This window comes from Pagrus pagrus (assembly GCF_965226575.1).
Source record: "Pagrus pagrus genome assembly, chromosome: 14".
Lineage (NCBI taxonomy): Eukaryota > Metazoa > Chordata > Actinopteri > Spariformes > Sparidae > Pagrus > Pagrus pagrus.
This window is the reverse complement of record NC_140198.1, coordinates 16,881,051-16,897,525: the sequence shown is the minus strand read 5'-3', so window position 1 is coordinate 16,897,525 and position 16,475 is coordinate 16,881,051. Positions and strand designations below refer to the sequence as shown.

Sequence of the window (16,475 nt, the reverse complement as noted above, 5' to 3'; positions counted from 1 at the left end):
TGATTATATAAAGATATAAAGGCAATGACAATATTTAATCATTATGCACAGCAATATACAAATGAATGGCAACAAGGTGTACTAAGGCATAAAGACATTATCCTAAAACACAGGACAATAAAACGTTCTTAATCGAGAGGTCTAAATCTAAATCTACCTTAATCTAAAGGTAGTGATCCTGTCTGGAAGATGCTTTGAAAGAGAAAAACGGTAACTCTTATTATAAACACACACAAAATTAAAAGTTTCATGTGACGGAGAGGGTTTAAAAATGTGGACATTGCAGATCTGACAGGTTTCTTTTATCCATCATCATCATCTTATTTGCAACAGGACACAACAGGAAGCACATACTGTGTGCCCTGGAAAACAGTGGGGAATTTTCATCAATAGCCTCACATTCAATCTTTAGACATTCATTATCAAAACGTCAGTCCTCTGTGAGGGAAGTGCAACTAGTATGATAAACATGTTATTTATCTGGCTGTCTTACAGTCTATTTCAATCAAATCACTTCAAAGAGGTAAACGCATTCATGTGACCCGTGTGTCCAAGTGAGCTGTCTTTTTGTTATCTTCATATTAATCCAATATCCTTAATGTGTCACATTTAATATCAAGTCTAGTAAAACATACATAGCTCCGATTGTCAAGAAACATTTTTAAATTAAGTAGTGTGGCCATATTGCCAAGAAATAACATTTTAACAACTGACTTTGATCTCTTCTTGAAGCAAGCCCTCTAATCAGTGACATTTGGACCCAACAGAGTTGTGAAAACTGTTTGCAAGATTGACACCATGACAGCAAATACATTCAACCGATGAGTACCTTTCCAGATAATACATTTCATCACAATGACTTAAGGAGGGCTTTCTGCTAATAAATAGCAATGTTTTATTAAACATTAAAATCTAAAACCTACATAAATATGTGTACATACCCACTGACTCCTATCACTTTTTTCTAAAGATGCTAAAGGATGGTTACGATGCAATCTGCAGATATTCAATACTATTACAGACTTGTGTTGTAAATGTGACATACTGAGCAATAACTTTTTCACTAGGAGTGACTTTGACTTTGAAACGCTGAGTGTCTGCTATCATACCGACACAGGAAAAGTACGTAATAGTTCATTTGGCAAGTTTTTTTTTTTTTTTTATGTATTTATTTATTCTAACGATAAGTTCAGCAATTAATCCTCTTAAAAAGTAGAATAGATTAAAAGTATCCCTTTGTGCGACTGAGTCATCAGCACTATTTAGTCCAGCAGTCTGATGACTTGAGGTCACCTCTCCAGGTCCATCAGTGGCTGTTGAAGGTAACAGTCAAGCATCACTGTATGTTTTTGTTCCTTGTACGTGATAGATCTGGTACCTCAGCCGCTGTTGACTGCTACCAGTGAAAATTCATTCACTCTGCTACTATGATAATAAATAAGATCAGCAGATACACTGCTAATGTCTCAGTGGAGTCCTAATATGCATCTATGAACCTTATTTTCTATACAACGTAAAAAAACAAACAACAAAAGTTAAAAAATATACAATTTAAACATACATAAAACTATAAATAAAGGAATTAATCCACACTGCCCTGCAGGACACACAGTCCGGCCACCAGAACCTAGCTGGTGCACATATTAAATTAAGTCCTCTCAACAACTCAGTTTGTCCATCACTGCTCTCTCCGTGCCGTCACGCCTGGCTTCCCTGCTCCCACGTCATAGCAGTAAAGTCCATGTCTGTGAGCGTGACAGTGAACGGAGCCTCAACTCTCTCGGGCTCCATGCTCTCCTGTGCTCCGGCGGCACTGTTCACAGTGTTTACCCTCCAGGAGTTTAGAGGTCGAATTGATTTCTGGAAACGCTGCAAAAAAGAAGGAGGAGACAGTCATCAACCCTCCTAATGTTATATCTTTAAACAGATACAGCAGTGACAGTCTGTCTGAGCTGTGCAGTTAGTGTGGCAGACATGTAACCAGACCTCACAGTGACAAAAAAGCAAGAGTGGTGTTACTGACCTCTTTCAGCGTTCCAGTTTCCTTGCTGATGGCCACAATGGCCCAGATGAGGATCTGTAGACAGCAGGTCGCACCTATGCACACGCCCAACGCTTTGCCCCACCGTGGATACACATAGGACCCGTATTGGAGCGATGTGTTGTACATCTCAATGAAGATGTAGGTCAGGATGAACTACAGCCGCAAGGGGAAAGGCAGAGTGAGCAGAGGCTACAGGAGGGAAGTCAGATTGAATGTCAGTTTCCACTTTTAAATTATTCACAACTGTGTTTGTGAGATTTTCAGCACAGCTGGCTTTACTTCAAACACTGATGTTATTTCAGATGGTAATTGAGTTATCATCTTTGTTCACCCTCAGTATACGAACTCTTCAGTCGTTTAATGTGATATTTTTACCTCACTGGGGCAGCACAGTGTCTCAGCCCTCATCAAATTACCCTCTGCAAGTGCAACAAAACATGACAATAAAAGGTGACATCAGACAAGTGGCCTTACTGTAAACAGTAATTCTGCTTCTGGTCAGAGGCAGAAATAATAGAGGAAGTGAGGTAAAATGGGTTTTGTAACTGATACATACCAACGATACTGTGAGGCTATAATATGAGCTGTAGCCCAGCACCAACATGAAGGTCATTACATGGACACAGACATGAATCTTGATTACAATTGTTCATGTTTTATTTTTAATGACTCTTGGTCTGAAAAGTTTCTAATTCCCTCAAAAACAAACAAGACTTTTTAGTATCGGTGCATCTCTACTCCCTAGGCTCCGTTTATTTTCATCTAACCAAAAAAGCAGTCATTTGAAAAGGTTTTGAAATACATGAAGAAAATCAACAACAAACTCTTGCTAAATTAAATAAAGCAGAGAATTGCTAAGAACCAAATGGAGGAAAGAGGTCATTAACTATCTTGTGACCCCTAAAAAAGTTTTGCCACCAGAACAAATTAACCAAACTGTTAGACCATATAAAAATCCATACACTGTACTCCACTGCCATGAAAACATTGCATCCGACTCTAATGAACTGGAACAACCTGCCCCATTCCAGTTAAGCAGCCATATAGCCGAAACATGCTTTCTCTTTCATTCTTAAAGTTTAAAAAATCCATCAACATTATTGCATTTGGATTTTAGAAAATATAACAGACACAATAATACATATCAAATAGATATTCTGAAAAGCAAAGTTAGAGATAACCAGTGCTAATGTCACATTGTACCTGCGTCTAATAAAATATTGACATTAATACAGATTTGTTTACTCACCAGCAGAAGAAATGGCGTGCAGAACACCCAGCATGCTTTGAAGTAAAGCAGCACTTTGCCGCACCAGGGAGGGCAGTGGCAGATCATATCAAGAATGTCCTGACAAAACTGGTTGACTCCTAACAGAACAGTTCATTGAAAGCTGCATATTAGGAACAAGCAAGATCATCGGGACAACAGGGAATAGCAGAACATGTGGTGAATATTCAGCAGCTTAAAAAACTGTTCAATATCTTTGCATTTTTAAGATTTGACATAGACGGGTCAAGGAATGATGTGATGTAAGAGGTTTCATGTGAGGGTAAGGGGTGTGAGATGGGCTACCATAGAAGAAGGAGATGCCAATGCACATGAAGAGGGTGATGATGATGAGGCCGAAACTAGTGCTGAAGGAGTCAATGAGAGTGAACCAGTAAATCCCACCCTATAAGGACACAGACGGCATGAGGAATGAGTCACGTGATCACAGACGAGATGCAATTTGCAGCCGTGTTCCTCGCTCGCTAAAAGCACACTCACATCAGTCACTAACAGGAGACCCAACAGGTAGAAGCAGAAACACAGAGCACCCAGGAACATGGCCTTGTGCAGCGAGTTCAATCTGAGGTGCGGAAACTCGTCCAGCACGGCCGTAGTGATGCCCTCCATGTTGCCAAACTGTGAAGCAGCAGGGTAAAAGTCATTAATAAGGCAGACATGAGTATTTTTATTTCTGCTCATATCTTTGTGTGGTGTGTAGGACCTTACCAGCGTATCGATCCCCAGCATAAAGAGCATGAGGAAGAACATAATGGACCAGAACACCGAGCCTGGCAGCAGAGCGAGGGCCTCTGGGTAAGCGACAAAGGCCAACCCAGGACCTGAAGGAATAAAGGAATACATCAAGTTCAGGAAGGCAGTAAGTGGAACATAATTTGTTTTCAGAAGCAAATATTTTTAATAAAAAAATTAGACAAACACACACAAACGTCCCATTAACACTGCTATAAGACTAATTTTCTATGAGAGAAGGCCCCACAGAGAAGATTTTTTAAAAATTGTGCATACAACAACAATAATGTTGTTCAAAACGCTTTGAGTTAAGATGTCTGGATTGACGAAGATCCACATGATTACTGCAAAAAATGAGTTTAGTAACTACCTGTATCTGCCACCTCTGCGACAGGCACTCCCTTCTTCCATGCCATGTGACCCAGGATTGAGAATATAGCAAATCCTGCAAAGAAGCTGGTGCAGCAGTTTCCTGTGGTGATGACCAAAGTGTCCCTGAAATCCAAAGAACCATGATCAATGAAACTGAACCCATCATGGCTGCAACAACAGAGCCATCATTACAGCAGAGCAGAAACTCACCTGATGACGTTGTTGTCAAACTTATTGTAAGAGGCCATGGAGAGCAGCCCTCCAACTCCAATACCTAAGGAGTAGAAGATCTGAGAGGCTGCGTCGTTCCATACCTGAAATACACAGACAGAAATATGCTTAAAACAAGGAAAATGTCTTCACACACTCCTCAGCTTGTCCAGTGCACCATCCGAAGTACCTGTGCATTAGCTAATCGGCCCCAGTCTGGTGTGAGGTAGAAGGCGATGCCCTGAAGAGAGCCCTCCAGTGTGGCTCCTCTGATGATCAGGACAATGAGCACAAAGTATGGGAAGGTAGCCGTTACATAAACCACCTGAAATCACAGACAGTACAAACGTTAGTCCGACAGGGTTTGGCAGCAAAGGGCAGGTTCCTGTCTGTATGTGTGTGTGTGTGTGTGTGTGTTTTGTGAGAGCTGACAATAACAACATTGTGTTGGTTCACCTTGCCAGAGCTGCGGATGCCCTTGAGCATACACAGGAAGATGATGATCCAGGCAGCCAGGAGGCACAGAGCCAGGGGCCACCGGACAGGGCCCGGGTCGTGAAGGCCCTCGCTGTTTACTACACCCAACACACGCTCACTACAAGACACACAAGTCAAACACAAGGTGTTTAAATATTTATCTTACATCAGTGCATATTTTTAGTCCAACAGAGAAGCTCTAAAGTAGAGGAATAATAACACCAGTAACATTTTGTATGAAGCCCATATCTATAACGTACTGGCATAATGTGCTGTAACACTTACAGTACATAATGCATCATAAGAGCTGCTGTAAGCCTTCATAATGTAAGATACACAGTATAATTTAATATACAAAGTCTAAGCAGTCAAAGGGCCTTACATATACGATCACAATATTGTACAACATCGAGTGTCATAAATGCTTCAAACTGCTTAATCCATTTTGCATAAAAGGTTATAAAGTGTTATGAACACAGAGCTATGAATGTTTCAGAGTGTGTTTGGTTTTATGTTGTAATGCCTTCACAAATGGCTCAATTGAAACATGAAGGATAAAAAAACAGTAAATACGTCAGTCAGCAGAGGGAAGTGAGGAGGGGAAGTTTCCACAGGGTGAGTGGGCAGAGTTCAATACAGAAAAATGTCCTCTATCAATGCCTCTGAATGCCTGCCGCACCTTTTTTGAGTGTATGCTGTTGTGATAGGGTCAACAAACAGTCTTAATGAGATGTTGTGTCTTGCTGGAGTCCTTCGGTTTGTTTGCTGTATGTCAACAAACCTTTACTGTTACCCAAAGAAGCAGACAGTAAGCTGTCATCAAGGCCTAGTGGCTGACCAAAACAACCTTTTCATCGCGTTCATGACACTGTTCAAACTTTCATGCAAAAAGTATCCAGAGAACTGAGAAGTGACGGTGATAGTTAACTTACAGTATTGTATTTATAATGCCTAAAAATCTGTTGTAATAAAACATCATAATGATGCGGGTGTGATATTTCAGGAAGTCCTTGGTCATATTTACCGAAAAGGTAATAGTTTAACCAGCTTGAGGTGTCCAGTCGTAGTTCACAATACTTGTCTTTGTTGAAAGTATGTACACAAGGAGTGGTCACGTGTAATATATCATAACACTTGAATATTGACATGAATAAAAGTTGCATGGAGATGTACAGGAGACATACTACAGTCTGAAGAAGATGATGAAGGACAGAGTTGTTTTTATCATGTTTTTACAAATACAAAAGGTGAATGATTGTTTGACTTACTTCCAGAACATCTCTGTGGGGCTGAGGACTTTACCAGTGGAGCTATTACCAGTTGTGCTGTTACCACAGAGACCTGCATTGGCTATAGCATCACAGGACCAGGGCAGAGGGCTCTGGAAGGAGCTGCCCAGGTAGTAAAACGTCCATGCTATAATGACGTTATAGTAGAGACACACCAGCGTAGACACACACAGCATCCCGATGCCAATACCTATGGGAGGAGACACAACCTTAAGCCTTCAGATACATACTGTTGTGTAAGCATGCCGTGTGAGATATCAGTTGGTAAATTTGAATATGCAGATAGCTACGAAGCCATGACAATTAAATAGTCATCAACATTCAAGACACTTAAAGGGACAGTTCACCTCCAAATCCAAAATAAATACTTTTCCTCTTATGCTATTTATCCATCTGGATTGGTTTTAGTGGGAGTTGCTGAGTTTTGGAGATATGGACTGTAGAGATGTCTTCTCTCCAGTATAATGGAACTAGATGGCACCAGGCTTGTGATGCTTCAAGGGCCAAAAAATACATCCGAAACACTCAACAGCAATGTCTCTTTCCAGAAAACATGACCCAGTTACTCAAGACAATCCACAGACCTTTCAGTGAGCTGTTTCATGTAGGGACTATTTTCTCTTTGTGCCGCAGCGCTAAGAGGAAGCGTGTATCTCCTCATGGACGGGCGGCTAGCTAAATAAGCTAACTAAACTCACAACTCAGTCGAGGGGGACGCCATTAATATTTACATCCCGAGCTGTCACAAACATGAGCTTCTTATCCATGAGTAGGTGTGCGCGTCATTCTGTGCTGTGTTATCAAAGCTATAATTTGATATGACATAAACTACATTACTCTGTTTATGCCTGGGTGTTTTGTCCTTAGGATGGACACTGAGGCAGAAATATGTCCATCGTAAGGACAAAACACCCAGGCATAAGCAGAGTAATGTAGTTTATGCTGTTGAGTGCAGCCAGGACTGCACAGATTTGTACACTGGGGAGACAAAACAACCTCTCCATAAGCGAATGGCACAACACAGGAGGGACAACTCCTCAGGTCAAGACTCTGCTGTCCACTTACATCTGCAGGAGAAAAATCATTCCTTTGAGGACAACAATGTAAACATCTTGGCCAGAGAAGACAGATGGTTTGAAAGAGGAATAAAATAATCCATCTATGTCAAACTGGAACGGCCGTCTTCGAACAGAGGAGGTGGCCTACAACATTACTTATCACCCACTTACAATGCAGTACTGAGTTCGCTCCCCGGACAGCTGAACAACCATTCTCACCTGGGCTCACCTAGCCCTAGAAACCCACATGAAGGCCAGTTGAGTCAATGACCCACAAGTGGCCCCAGCGACTCTGAAACTCAGAGTTCACACGTGTCCTTAACGACTCTGTAAGGACACTCCCACACCGAGTTTAAAAGCCTGCAACTCCTCTCCAGTTAGTCAGAACTGAGGAGCCTCTTGAATGAGAGGTGAAACTGAAACAAGTCCAGTTGCCTACGAATCAGCACTTAGAATCTCTACATATGTACTTTTGATTTTGGGGTGAACTGTCCCTTTCATGTTGTGCTTGCTAACCAGAAGCTGCTCATCTCATCTTATTACACTTGAAACTCTCTTGCCCTCGCTGAGAACTCGCATTTCCAATTGTTTCCAAAATGACCGAGCCTTACGCCGAAACCTGCTTTTCTGGCTCTACTTTTGGCCGTAAGATAGTTCCTGCAGGTGTCTTCGTCAGGCGTTTATATTTAGCAACCAAGTTGCAGAGCTCTCAGGAATGCTTAGCGTTGACTTGTAGTGACGTACAGTATATGCACGACGACGTACAGTGGTGATGTGGCACACTGGTGTGAGTCAGCCAGTTATTTTCCTGGACTCTGAAGTTGAGTGACTGGTGACACAGGTATCAACCCCAGATCCTGCTGACTCAAATCATGACGTATGGCTCAAACTGGATGCTCAAGATTGCTGGAGAGCTACTATATTACTGTGATAGGATATTTTAAAATCTAACACCATATAGCTAATTAAAAGTCAGTATCAAGCCGCATTAAATCACCACACTGACTTAATTATATCTAAAAGGTTTCGAGGTTGTGCGTCTCTGAATAACAAGTGTATAATTACATTATAAAGGGCATTACCTTTGAGCAGAGGGCAACATTTCCATACGGTGATGGGGCCGGCTGCTCCGTACTGGCCTAAACTCAGCTCCATGAGGAAGAGTGGGACCCCCGTGAAAAACAGCATTATGAAGTAGGGGATGAGGAACACACCTGTGAAGATTAAACAGCTTGATGAAGGGTGGTGTGAGGTGACAAAACCAGTGAAAGGACTCGTTTTATGTGGGTAGACGGCCTGTAGAGGCAGGCTAACTTCTGTCTAGGTGGCAGCTTTATTGACAAATGTTTTTCCGCTTTACAGTGAGTCAAGCTCCAACATGTTTGATTTCAGATGCATAGCACGTGAGGCTGGGTTAGAAAGGCAGACCGTACGTCTGCTGTGTAATCAAGGAAAACTGTCTCTACTTATGGGATTAGTGGATGCTTTGTGTTCAACTCCCAGTACCAAAGGCTGCAGTGGATAGCTCTGGACTGTGTGTGCAAATAAGCCAGCATGATTAGGAGGAGAGCGCACACCCAAGGGCAGGGCGAAGAGTGCCTCCTGCCCAAACGGGTGTAACAAATCACTACAGACATACACCAAGGCATTTTAAGCGCTTGAGACTTCAGAGGGGAATGAACATGCCGGCAGACTGCTCACCTCCTCCATTGCGATAACAAAGGTAGGGGAATCGCCACACGTTCCCCAGTCCCACGCAGTACCCGATACAGGAGAGCAGGAACTCATACTTCCCTCCCCACTGCTCCCTCGGGATAATCTGGGTCGGAGTGAGCGCAGGACTCGTGGGTCGAGATTCAAGCTGTGGTGAAGGTGTGGAGGTGTGGCCATTCTGAGTGACAGTATGGCCATTCAAGTGAACCGAATTCTAGAAAAGGAAACAACAACATAGTTTTAAGACAGTGAAATGAGAGGAGTGAGGAGAGTTAGTCAATTCCCTTTGCTGCTTCATGACAGGGGAGTCAAGTTGTTTAGACGTGAGTTATAAAGAATATTAGAGAAAGTTGATTGTTGCAAAAAAGAATCGATTCAATAATTAATCACTGTTTGAGTACATTAACAGTAAAAACACCAAACATTGGCTCAGAGGTACTATAACTGTAAAAAAGCTCAATGTTGCCATGTCATGAGGTGTTCAAACCACCAAGCAGACTTCCTCTTCCTTCCTGTAGGTCATCTATCTCTAAACATGAAAGGACCTATTTTCTCGTGTCAGGTGGCGGAGAGGAAGTCAGATTCAGATAACAGCAGGGCTTCTGCTTTAGATACTGCTGCTGCCATTGTGATGTGTATAAAGATAGATAATTAATCAGTCATTCTAATGACACAAATACAATAAGCACAGTTATATCAAAGTTATGCCCCAGTCTTGTGTCATCCAAAATGTAACCTCTTTCAGATTTCTTGTATCTCTAGGTTTTACACGCACAACGAGAATACATGATCGTGAGTAGAAATAAGGAGGCATCGAGACATCGAGACATCAATGTCTGATACAGGAAGTTGGGGCACTCCACAATGTGTTGACAAGTTGGCTTAACAGAGGAATATGTCAGACCGACTGCAGCACTTAGCGAACCAAGTGTGGTTACAATGTTGTGGCAGAAAAAAAACTTGATTTTTTTCCAACAGCTATAATACTGTAGATTCAATACCTTAGATGAGCCACTGTACAAAGTATAACTGTCGACTTTCAATAACACAGCAACCCTTGAACCAAGAGGACTAGTAAGAATGAATGAATCGCATCAAAGGCTGTGCTACAAGTTTAATCATCAGCATTTGATAAAAGATCATTTGAAAATAAACAATACAAGGAACCTTACATTTCTACCAACTAACGATTATTGCCAATGTCGATTCATCTGCAAAAAATCCTCTGTTATTTTCTTGATAAATCGATTTATTCAACCAGAAAAGAGCTCTGATGAGACGAGAAAAAACAGCTTAACAAACATACTCATACTGTAAAACATAACTATCATTTAAAAAAACAGCAAATCTTCACAACTGAGTTGCTGAAATTAATGTTGGGGCATTTTTCTTGAAAAACTGACTGCAACAATCAGTCGGTTATTTGTTGAAGATGACTTTTTACTCCACTAATCGATATCGATAATCAAATCGATCGACTCATTTCACTTCTAAATGCTCTATTGCTGAAAATAAGACAAAAAAGGGGGGGCAAAACCATCTGCCCCCAGTAATGTGTCCATTTAACACCCGGCCCTGGCTACACCTCTAATCATCTTTAATGATCACTTGCTTTGATTATGTTAAATAACTGAATGCAACATCATGAGAGCAGCTGAGTGCAGCTTGTGTATGTGGTGGGAAACCCTGAGAAAAGTCTGGGCAGACACACGTGTCAGTGAGTACACTGTGGTGTATCTGTCCTGTGTGCAGTGTGTCTGTGTAGGTGTAGCTGAGGACTGAGGAGAGTAATGTGGACAGACAGGTTGGACGACTTCATCTCAAGAAATTTTATCTCTCCTGCCACGACCTCCGGGATCTCCGGAAGGTGAAATTAAACCTTTTTCTAAGTGTCCCACATCCTTTTCAGAGTATTAAACCCGCACAGACTGTATGTGTGACAACAACAAACCTCCGCTCCTGCGTGCCCTGGGGTCGCTCTGGATTCAGCGGGGCTCCCGGGTGCTGCTTTGCCGCTTTCGTCGTGCATTTCCCCGCGGCACAGGTGCTGCTTCACTGCTGTATCTGCCGCTCGTTAATCCACATTTTACACAGTGAGGTCCGCTTGAAAGTTCACCGCGCTGGTGTAGTTTCTGGTTGTGGTTGGAGACGTACAGCCGGCGTTTACCGAGTCAGGCTGTGACACAGCAGGGAGACATCGACGATGACGATAAGGAAGCGGGCCGGTGGGTGGCGAGGTGAAGGGCAGGAGGCAGGGCGCAAGTGCAGCTCAGACACGGAGGAGGAGAAGGCACCTCCTCCTCCTCCACCTCCTCCTCCTCACCTGGGCTTTGTTTTGTTTAAAGGGCAGGGTTGTTTTGGGTTGGGTTACTAGAGGAGGTAATACCTGGGATGGGTAATTTGATCATTTATAGGCTCAACTAAGCCAAACACCTTGTTGCCAGATTTGGCTTTTCATTTTATTTTGAAAGGAACAACAAGAGAGCTGCTTCATCACACCAGCAGGCTGAATGTAACTGAGTACTTTTACTCACGTGCTGTACTTCAGTACTTTGAGTATTTCTGTTTTCTGCGACTCCACTACATTTTGGAGGCAAATATTGTACTTTTACTCCACTATATTTATCTGATAACTTTAGTTACTTTGCAGAATGCATGTTTTTACATACATTTATTTAATCAGCAATTAGATAACAAAACAATAAAAAGCTGAATCAGATAATCAGAAACATTTTAAATATTGAGTCCAATGAGCCGTTGTGTCATAGTGTACAGAAGGCTACAGTATAATATATGTGTACTTTTACTTCTATTTCTACTTTTCATAATTAAGTACATTTACTGCCAGAAAATTAATTTTGATACATTTAATATTACATACTTTAAGACTTTTACTCAAAGTCCTATTCTGTTGGGTGACTTTTACCAAAACAATATTTTAACTTGATGTCTTTGTTTTTTGAGTACACTAAACAATTAAGCTTGATTGAATATTAATTGTATTTCATGTTTGTTTGTTTACAAAGTGCATTGACTCTGGTGTTTACAACACTGAAGTAGTGATGTGAGGTGGGGAAGCACTTTTGTACCTTTGTATAGCCTTGTTGGTGCAAAAGCACTGCAACAACTGTGTTCCTCTAGAATCAGTATTGTATTGGCCTCTTACACATTTGTTTTCCTTTCTGGAAGAAAGTGTTGATCAAATGTGACTGAACTGGTCTAAAAACTGAACAATGAATAAATTTCATGAGACACTCTCGAAATAAAGTGTTTGAACATGATGCGACATGAATAGTGTGTCATGTGAATGGTGGTATGTCAACATGTCAAAATGTATGTGCCCTAACCCTAACCCTGACCCTAACCCTGAGCTCAGCCAATTCCAAAAATATTACATAATGTAAGGTGTCAGTATCACTTGATCTCTGGAGTTTGGTTGAGAAAGGAGGAGAATTTGAGGTTTCACATTGTTGTGAGGGAAGCTGTAAATCTTGTGTTAATCTGCCTGTGTGTGTGAGACACAGAGAGACAGAAGTGGGGCCTGACCACACTTCTCACCCTGACTTCCTCAGGTGTGTTGAGTGACTCAGGCCTACCACAAACAACCACAAAACATTCAGCATTTAATTTGAGAACCAAACAGCTGCACATGACGCAGTATCTAAAGCAAAATGAACACTAACTGAGGCACTGTCTTGATGTTGGTGGTGTCTTTTTCTTTCTTAGTTGCAACTCATGGACTCTTTAATCCACATAAGCTCATGCTGCGTCTCTAAATCCATCCAATCTGTCGCGTGCCTATACTTAACAACCCTACTCAACAAACCGGGTCAATAGATGCTACAGTGAAGTGACACAGTTGCTGTTTGTGAAGAGCCAAATTACTGTAATTGGACCTTTAATTTAGCTCAGTTTGGTACGATTCCTGTTCGGCAACATCCTCATGATGGAGGGGTGAGGTGGAATAAAACATTAACTGGATGAGAGCCTGAAGAAGTGAGAAGATTTGAGGATTTCACAGAGAAAATGGAAGTCCAAGAGGAAATGAAGAGCGACTGGAGCCGGTATTTTTGCAATCAGCCATCACCACCAGTGGAATACGACACAAACCAGCTCTGCAATGAGTTGAACAGCAACTCTGCGAGGCTGGAGGGCAACTCAGATCCACTCTGCAGCATCTGGACCTACGCTGAGCAAGCACAAGGCAAGAGTTGTAACAGTCGGTCATTTGTCATGGATGCTAGAATAAGACTAGATAGTTTGAAGTCAGGGTGTAATTCACCCGTGACGCTCCGTGCCGGGGATGGGAAGTTGTTCAACTACAACAGTCAAGAAGACTCCTGGGACAGTGACGAGTCAGAGGAGGAAGAGTCTGCTTTGGACTTGGTGGATCTCCTCAATGTAGAGGGCGACGTGAAGGATGAAGAGAACTGGTAGGTCCGACTTTAGTAAGGGTGGGACAATGAGCAGGGGTATGATTGTTTCTTGATGAATGAAGTATTCCTCACAGGTTGTATGAGTCTCCGAAGAAGCAGGAGATTGTGGAGAGAAGTGAGTCTGCTCTCGGATGGTGTCGACACGTCCTGGATAACCCCAGTCCTGAAACGGAGGCGGCGTGTCGCTCACTGATAAATAAGCTTGATCAAAGTAAGCAAGTAGTGCAGAATCACTCAAATATCCCGTTTCCTGCAAAGGTCAAAGGATTATTTTAAAGGATAAGTTCTTCTTCTCACCATCAAGCTGATGAAAAGTCAGATGAAGTTTCGTAGTTCGTAGTTAGCATTCTACTCAATGACTAACATAGATGGGGACTTGTTTTAAAATGTAAAAAAAAAAACCAAATACATAAAATGGCTCCATACATTTCATCCAATGTAATCAAAGTCTCCCAAAGCCCCTAGATCCCAATTTGATTTGGCACTTACAGCCTGGACATGTGGTTAATCTCATGCATCCAGATGGTGTGCTCACTAACCCTTTTAGCTTAGCGGCTGCAGTGAAGATTTCAGCTTTAGAGAGGGTGTAAAGAACGTCTTGTCAAAGCAATTCGAGATCTCGTGGCTTCCGGAGACTTGGCTTGGTGGTGACTAGATGACGACTGACTTTTAATTTTTGGGTGAACTTATCCTTTAATTTGGCCAACTCTCTGTCTTGTCAGGATCAAGCAGCCACTTCTACAAACGTCCTGCAGTTTTCCATCGTACTGGTGATATGGCTGTGGGCTCTTCTATGGACAAAACATCTGTCAGCACGACGCACAAGGTGTCCGACAGTACAGGTAAAAAAATCATGTGTTTCTTTTGTACAAAACACCCTGAGAAATAGATCAGAACTCTTCCACTGATCGAGGAAACAAAATCATGAATCAAACGTTAGAAATTTTGCAAAACCTTTATGTTGATCCAATAAACTGTCTTTAACTTCTTATATTTTTTAACACATGTTTTGCGTTATTAATCTGCACAGACAACAATGAGCCGAGCAACCCCAGTGACTCTGTAACCACAACCTACAGGCTGCAGGACATCACAGATGTTCACATTATGGCTCGTTTACAGGAAGCCAGTGAGTATAGAAGAGCGTTTTTGATGATTTAGTCTACACTGCACACTAAATGGAGGTTGCAATAACTTTGGTGCATATTTCTCAGGTTTAAGGCAGGATTACGTCTCCACACCTGCCGCTGCTTCACCTCGGAGAGGCCCTGAGCCGACACTAAAGCTTCCATTTCATTTTAACACCACTGTTGAAAATACTGATGACTTCAGTCCAGGAAATCAAACTGAGGCGTCACCTTCCTCTTGTTGGCAGCCTGGTCTATCGTCACTTACCTCATCCTCTTGTCAGTCACCAACATCAGAAGCTAAGCATGGCTTCCAGAGTCCAAAGCTGGCCAGACTTCACCAGCAAGTCACACAGTTCAAGCTGCTTAAGCTCGCTCAGAATCAAGGTACACAAAGCTTAAAATATTCTTGAGAAACTTTAAGTTGAATGTCTGTGTGTGAACTATGACCCCTGATGTGCTTTGCAGCAACATCACCAGGCAGGACCAGGTCGCCCCTGCGGACCAGCCTCCGCTCCCTGCAGGCTGTCAGGAACAGCAGAAGTTTGGAGACAGACGACTACCAACCGGCTGAATCACAAATCACTCAACCAGCATCAGGTATGGATCTGTTTCCTCGCATTAAAGAAAAAAGAAAAAACCCACAAAACACGATAGACTGCAGATATACGTTGTCAATCCTTAAATGTGTCTCTTTTAAACATTTTTTTCACTACATTTTTCCTCAGGTGCATCACCTGTCAGAAAGGTGTCAGGGTGCTGGTCTCCATTACTTTCCATGAGAGATTCCTCAGACCGGACGTCCGCCATGAAGAGACTGCAGAGGTCTCAGTCTGCCAGCCCCTGCAGGATCCCTCACCCTGCTAAAGGATACCTGTCTGTTCATGGGCGTGTTTTTGCCACACCTGAGAGGTCCACCACTGTAGCTTGGGGCAGAAATGTGTCATCCACACGAAGGTGAAAGCTGTCACCAGTGGGTCCCTGACAGAACTAAATGGGTGGGGTAGATTTGAAACTACGTCATATGTTGAATTAACTTACTTATATGGGTGCCTGCATAATCATTTAAATAGCTTTAGATTGTGAAGGAATTAAAGTCTGTATCAGAATCCTTTATAGCAGGGTATGTGGCTCTGGGTAGGGATAATGTATATAGTTTCCATCTCATGGGCTGTGATCTGAGTCATGTTTGTTTGCAGTAAATTGAAGACAAAGGCGGCAGAATGTGAAGCAGGTACTGTCGTAAGCAACGCCTACAGAAGCATCCTGTTGGGCTGGATTTGATATTACTATGACATCCTGTGCTGTGAAATCAGACAGTAAAAACTCTAACAATGCAGACTATTGTAATTCATAAGAATGTAGAAGTGTCTTAGCCTGCTGTCTGGATAAAATCCCCAAACTGAGATGCTCTTAAAATCATGAAAGTGAAGAAGTATGCTCTGTGCTGCAGCAATCAGTATGTGCATGAGCTCAGCTACTCCTAACCACTGAACATGATACGCTTGGGTAGAGGTGTTGACACGATGTGAGCAACTAAACGTTTTTCATCACTGGTCATAACAGTGATTCATGTAGATTTCAATGAACTTTAGTGCAGCTCATTTGCAGAAACGGCTGTTTTCTGCAAATGAGCTGTTGCAACAGGAAGTGTGCAGGTGATAATATGATGTATGCTTGTTACAAGAAACAGAGCGTGGTTTTGGTGTGGTTTTCTTTCTAACATGCG

At 42.3% G+C, this 16,475-nt stretch overlaps 2 protein-coding genes across 2 annotated transcripts; one reads left to right on the top strand and one right to left on the bottom strand.

Annotated features, from left to right (window-relative positions):
* Positions 1 to 16: 16 nt before the first annotated feature.
* Positions 17 to 11,443, bottom strand: slc6a7 (solute carrier family 6 member 7). The gene is made up of 14 exons (XM_084373069.1): positions 11,135 to 11,443; positions 9,172 to 9,397; positions 8,553 to 8,684; positions 6,392 to 6,602; positions 5,103 to 5,241; positions 4,837 to 4,971; positions 4,647 to 4,750; positions 4,435 to 4,559; positions 4,041 to 4,153; positions 3,813 to 3,950; positions 3,618 to 3,717; positions 3,294 to 3,412; positions 2,024 to 2,197; positions 17 to 1,869 (listed from the first exon to the last, which is right to left on the bottom strand). The coding sequence occupies exons 1-14, from the start codon at positions 11,210 to 11,212 to the stop codon at positions 1,699 to 1,701; spliced, it is 1,965 nt and encodes a 654-aa protein (XP_084229195.1). The 5' UTR covers positions 11,213 to 11,443; the 3' UTR covers positions 17 to 1,698.
* Positions 11,444 to 13,209: 1,766 nt separating this feature from the next.
* Positions 13,210 to 15,707, top strand: LOC311269065 (SLAIN motif-containing protein-like; the record flags this gene model as incomplete). Its single annotated transcript, XM_084373044.1, has 7 exons — positions 13,210 to 13,616; positions 13,694 to 13,830; positions 14,342 to 14,461; positions 14,650 to 14,748; positions 14,834 to 15,133; positions 15,215 to 15,346; positions 15,475 to 15,707. 7 exons carry the CDS (start codon positions 13,210 to 13,212, stop codon positions 15,705 to 15,707), a joined length of 1,428 nt encoding a protein of 475 aa, XP_084229170.1.
* Between the last annotated feature and the right edge of the window lie 768 nt (positions 15,708 to 16,475).

Coding starts and splice junctions, on each gene's coding strand:
- slc6a7 (XM_084373069.1), bottom strand. CDS start 11,212: ATGCACGACGAAAGCGGCAAAGCAGCACCCGGGAGCCCCGCTGAATCC. Junction 8,685..9,171: donor TTGTTATCGCAATGGAGGAG/GTGAGCAGTCTG, acceptor TAATCTTCACAG/GTGTGTTCCTCATCCCCTAC. Junction 3,413..3,617: donor TGGCATCTCCTTCTTCTATG/GTAGCCCATCTC, acceptor CTGTTCTGTTAG/GAGTCAACCAGTTTTGTCAG.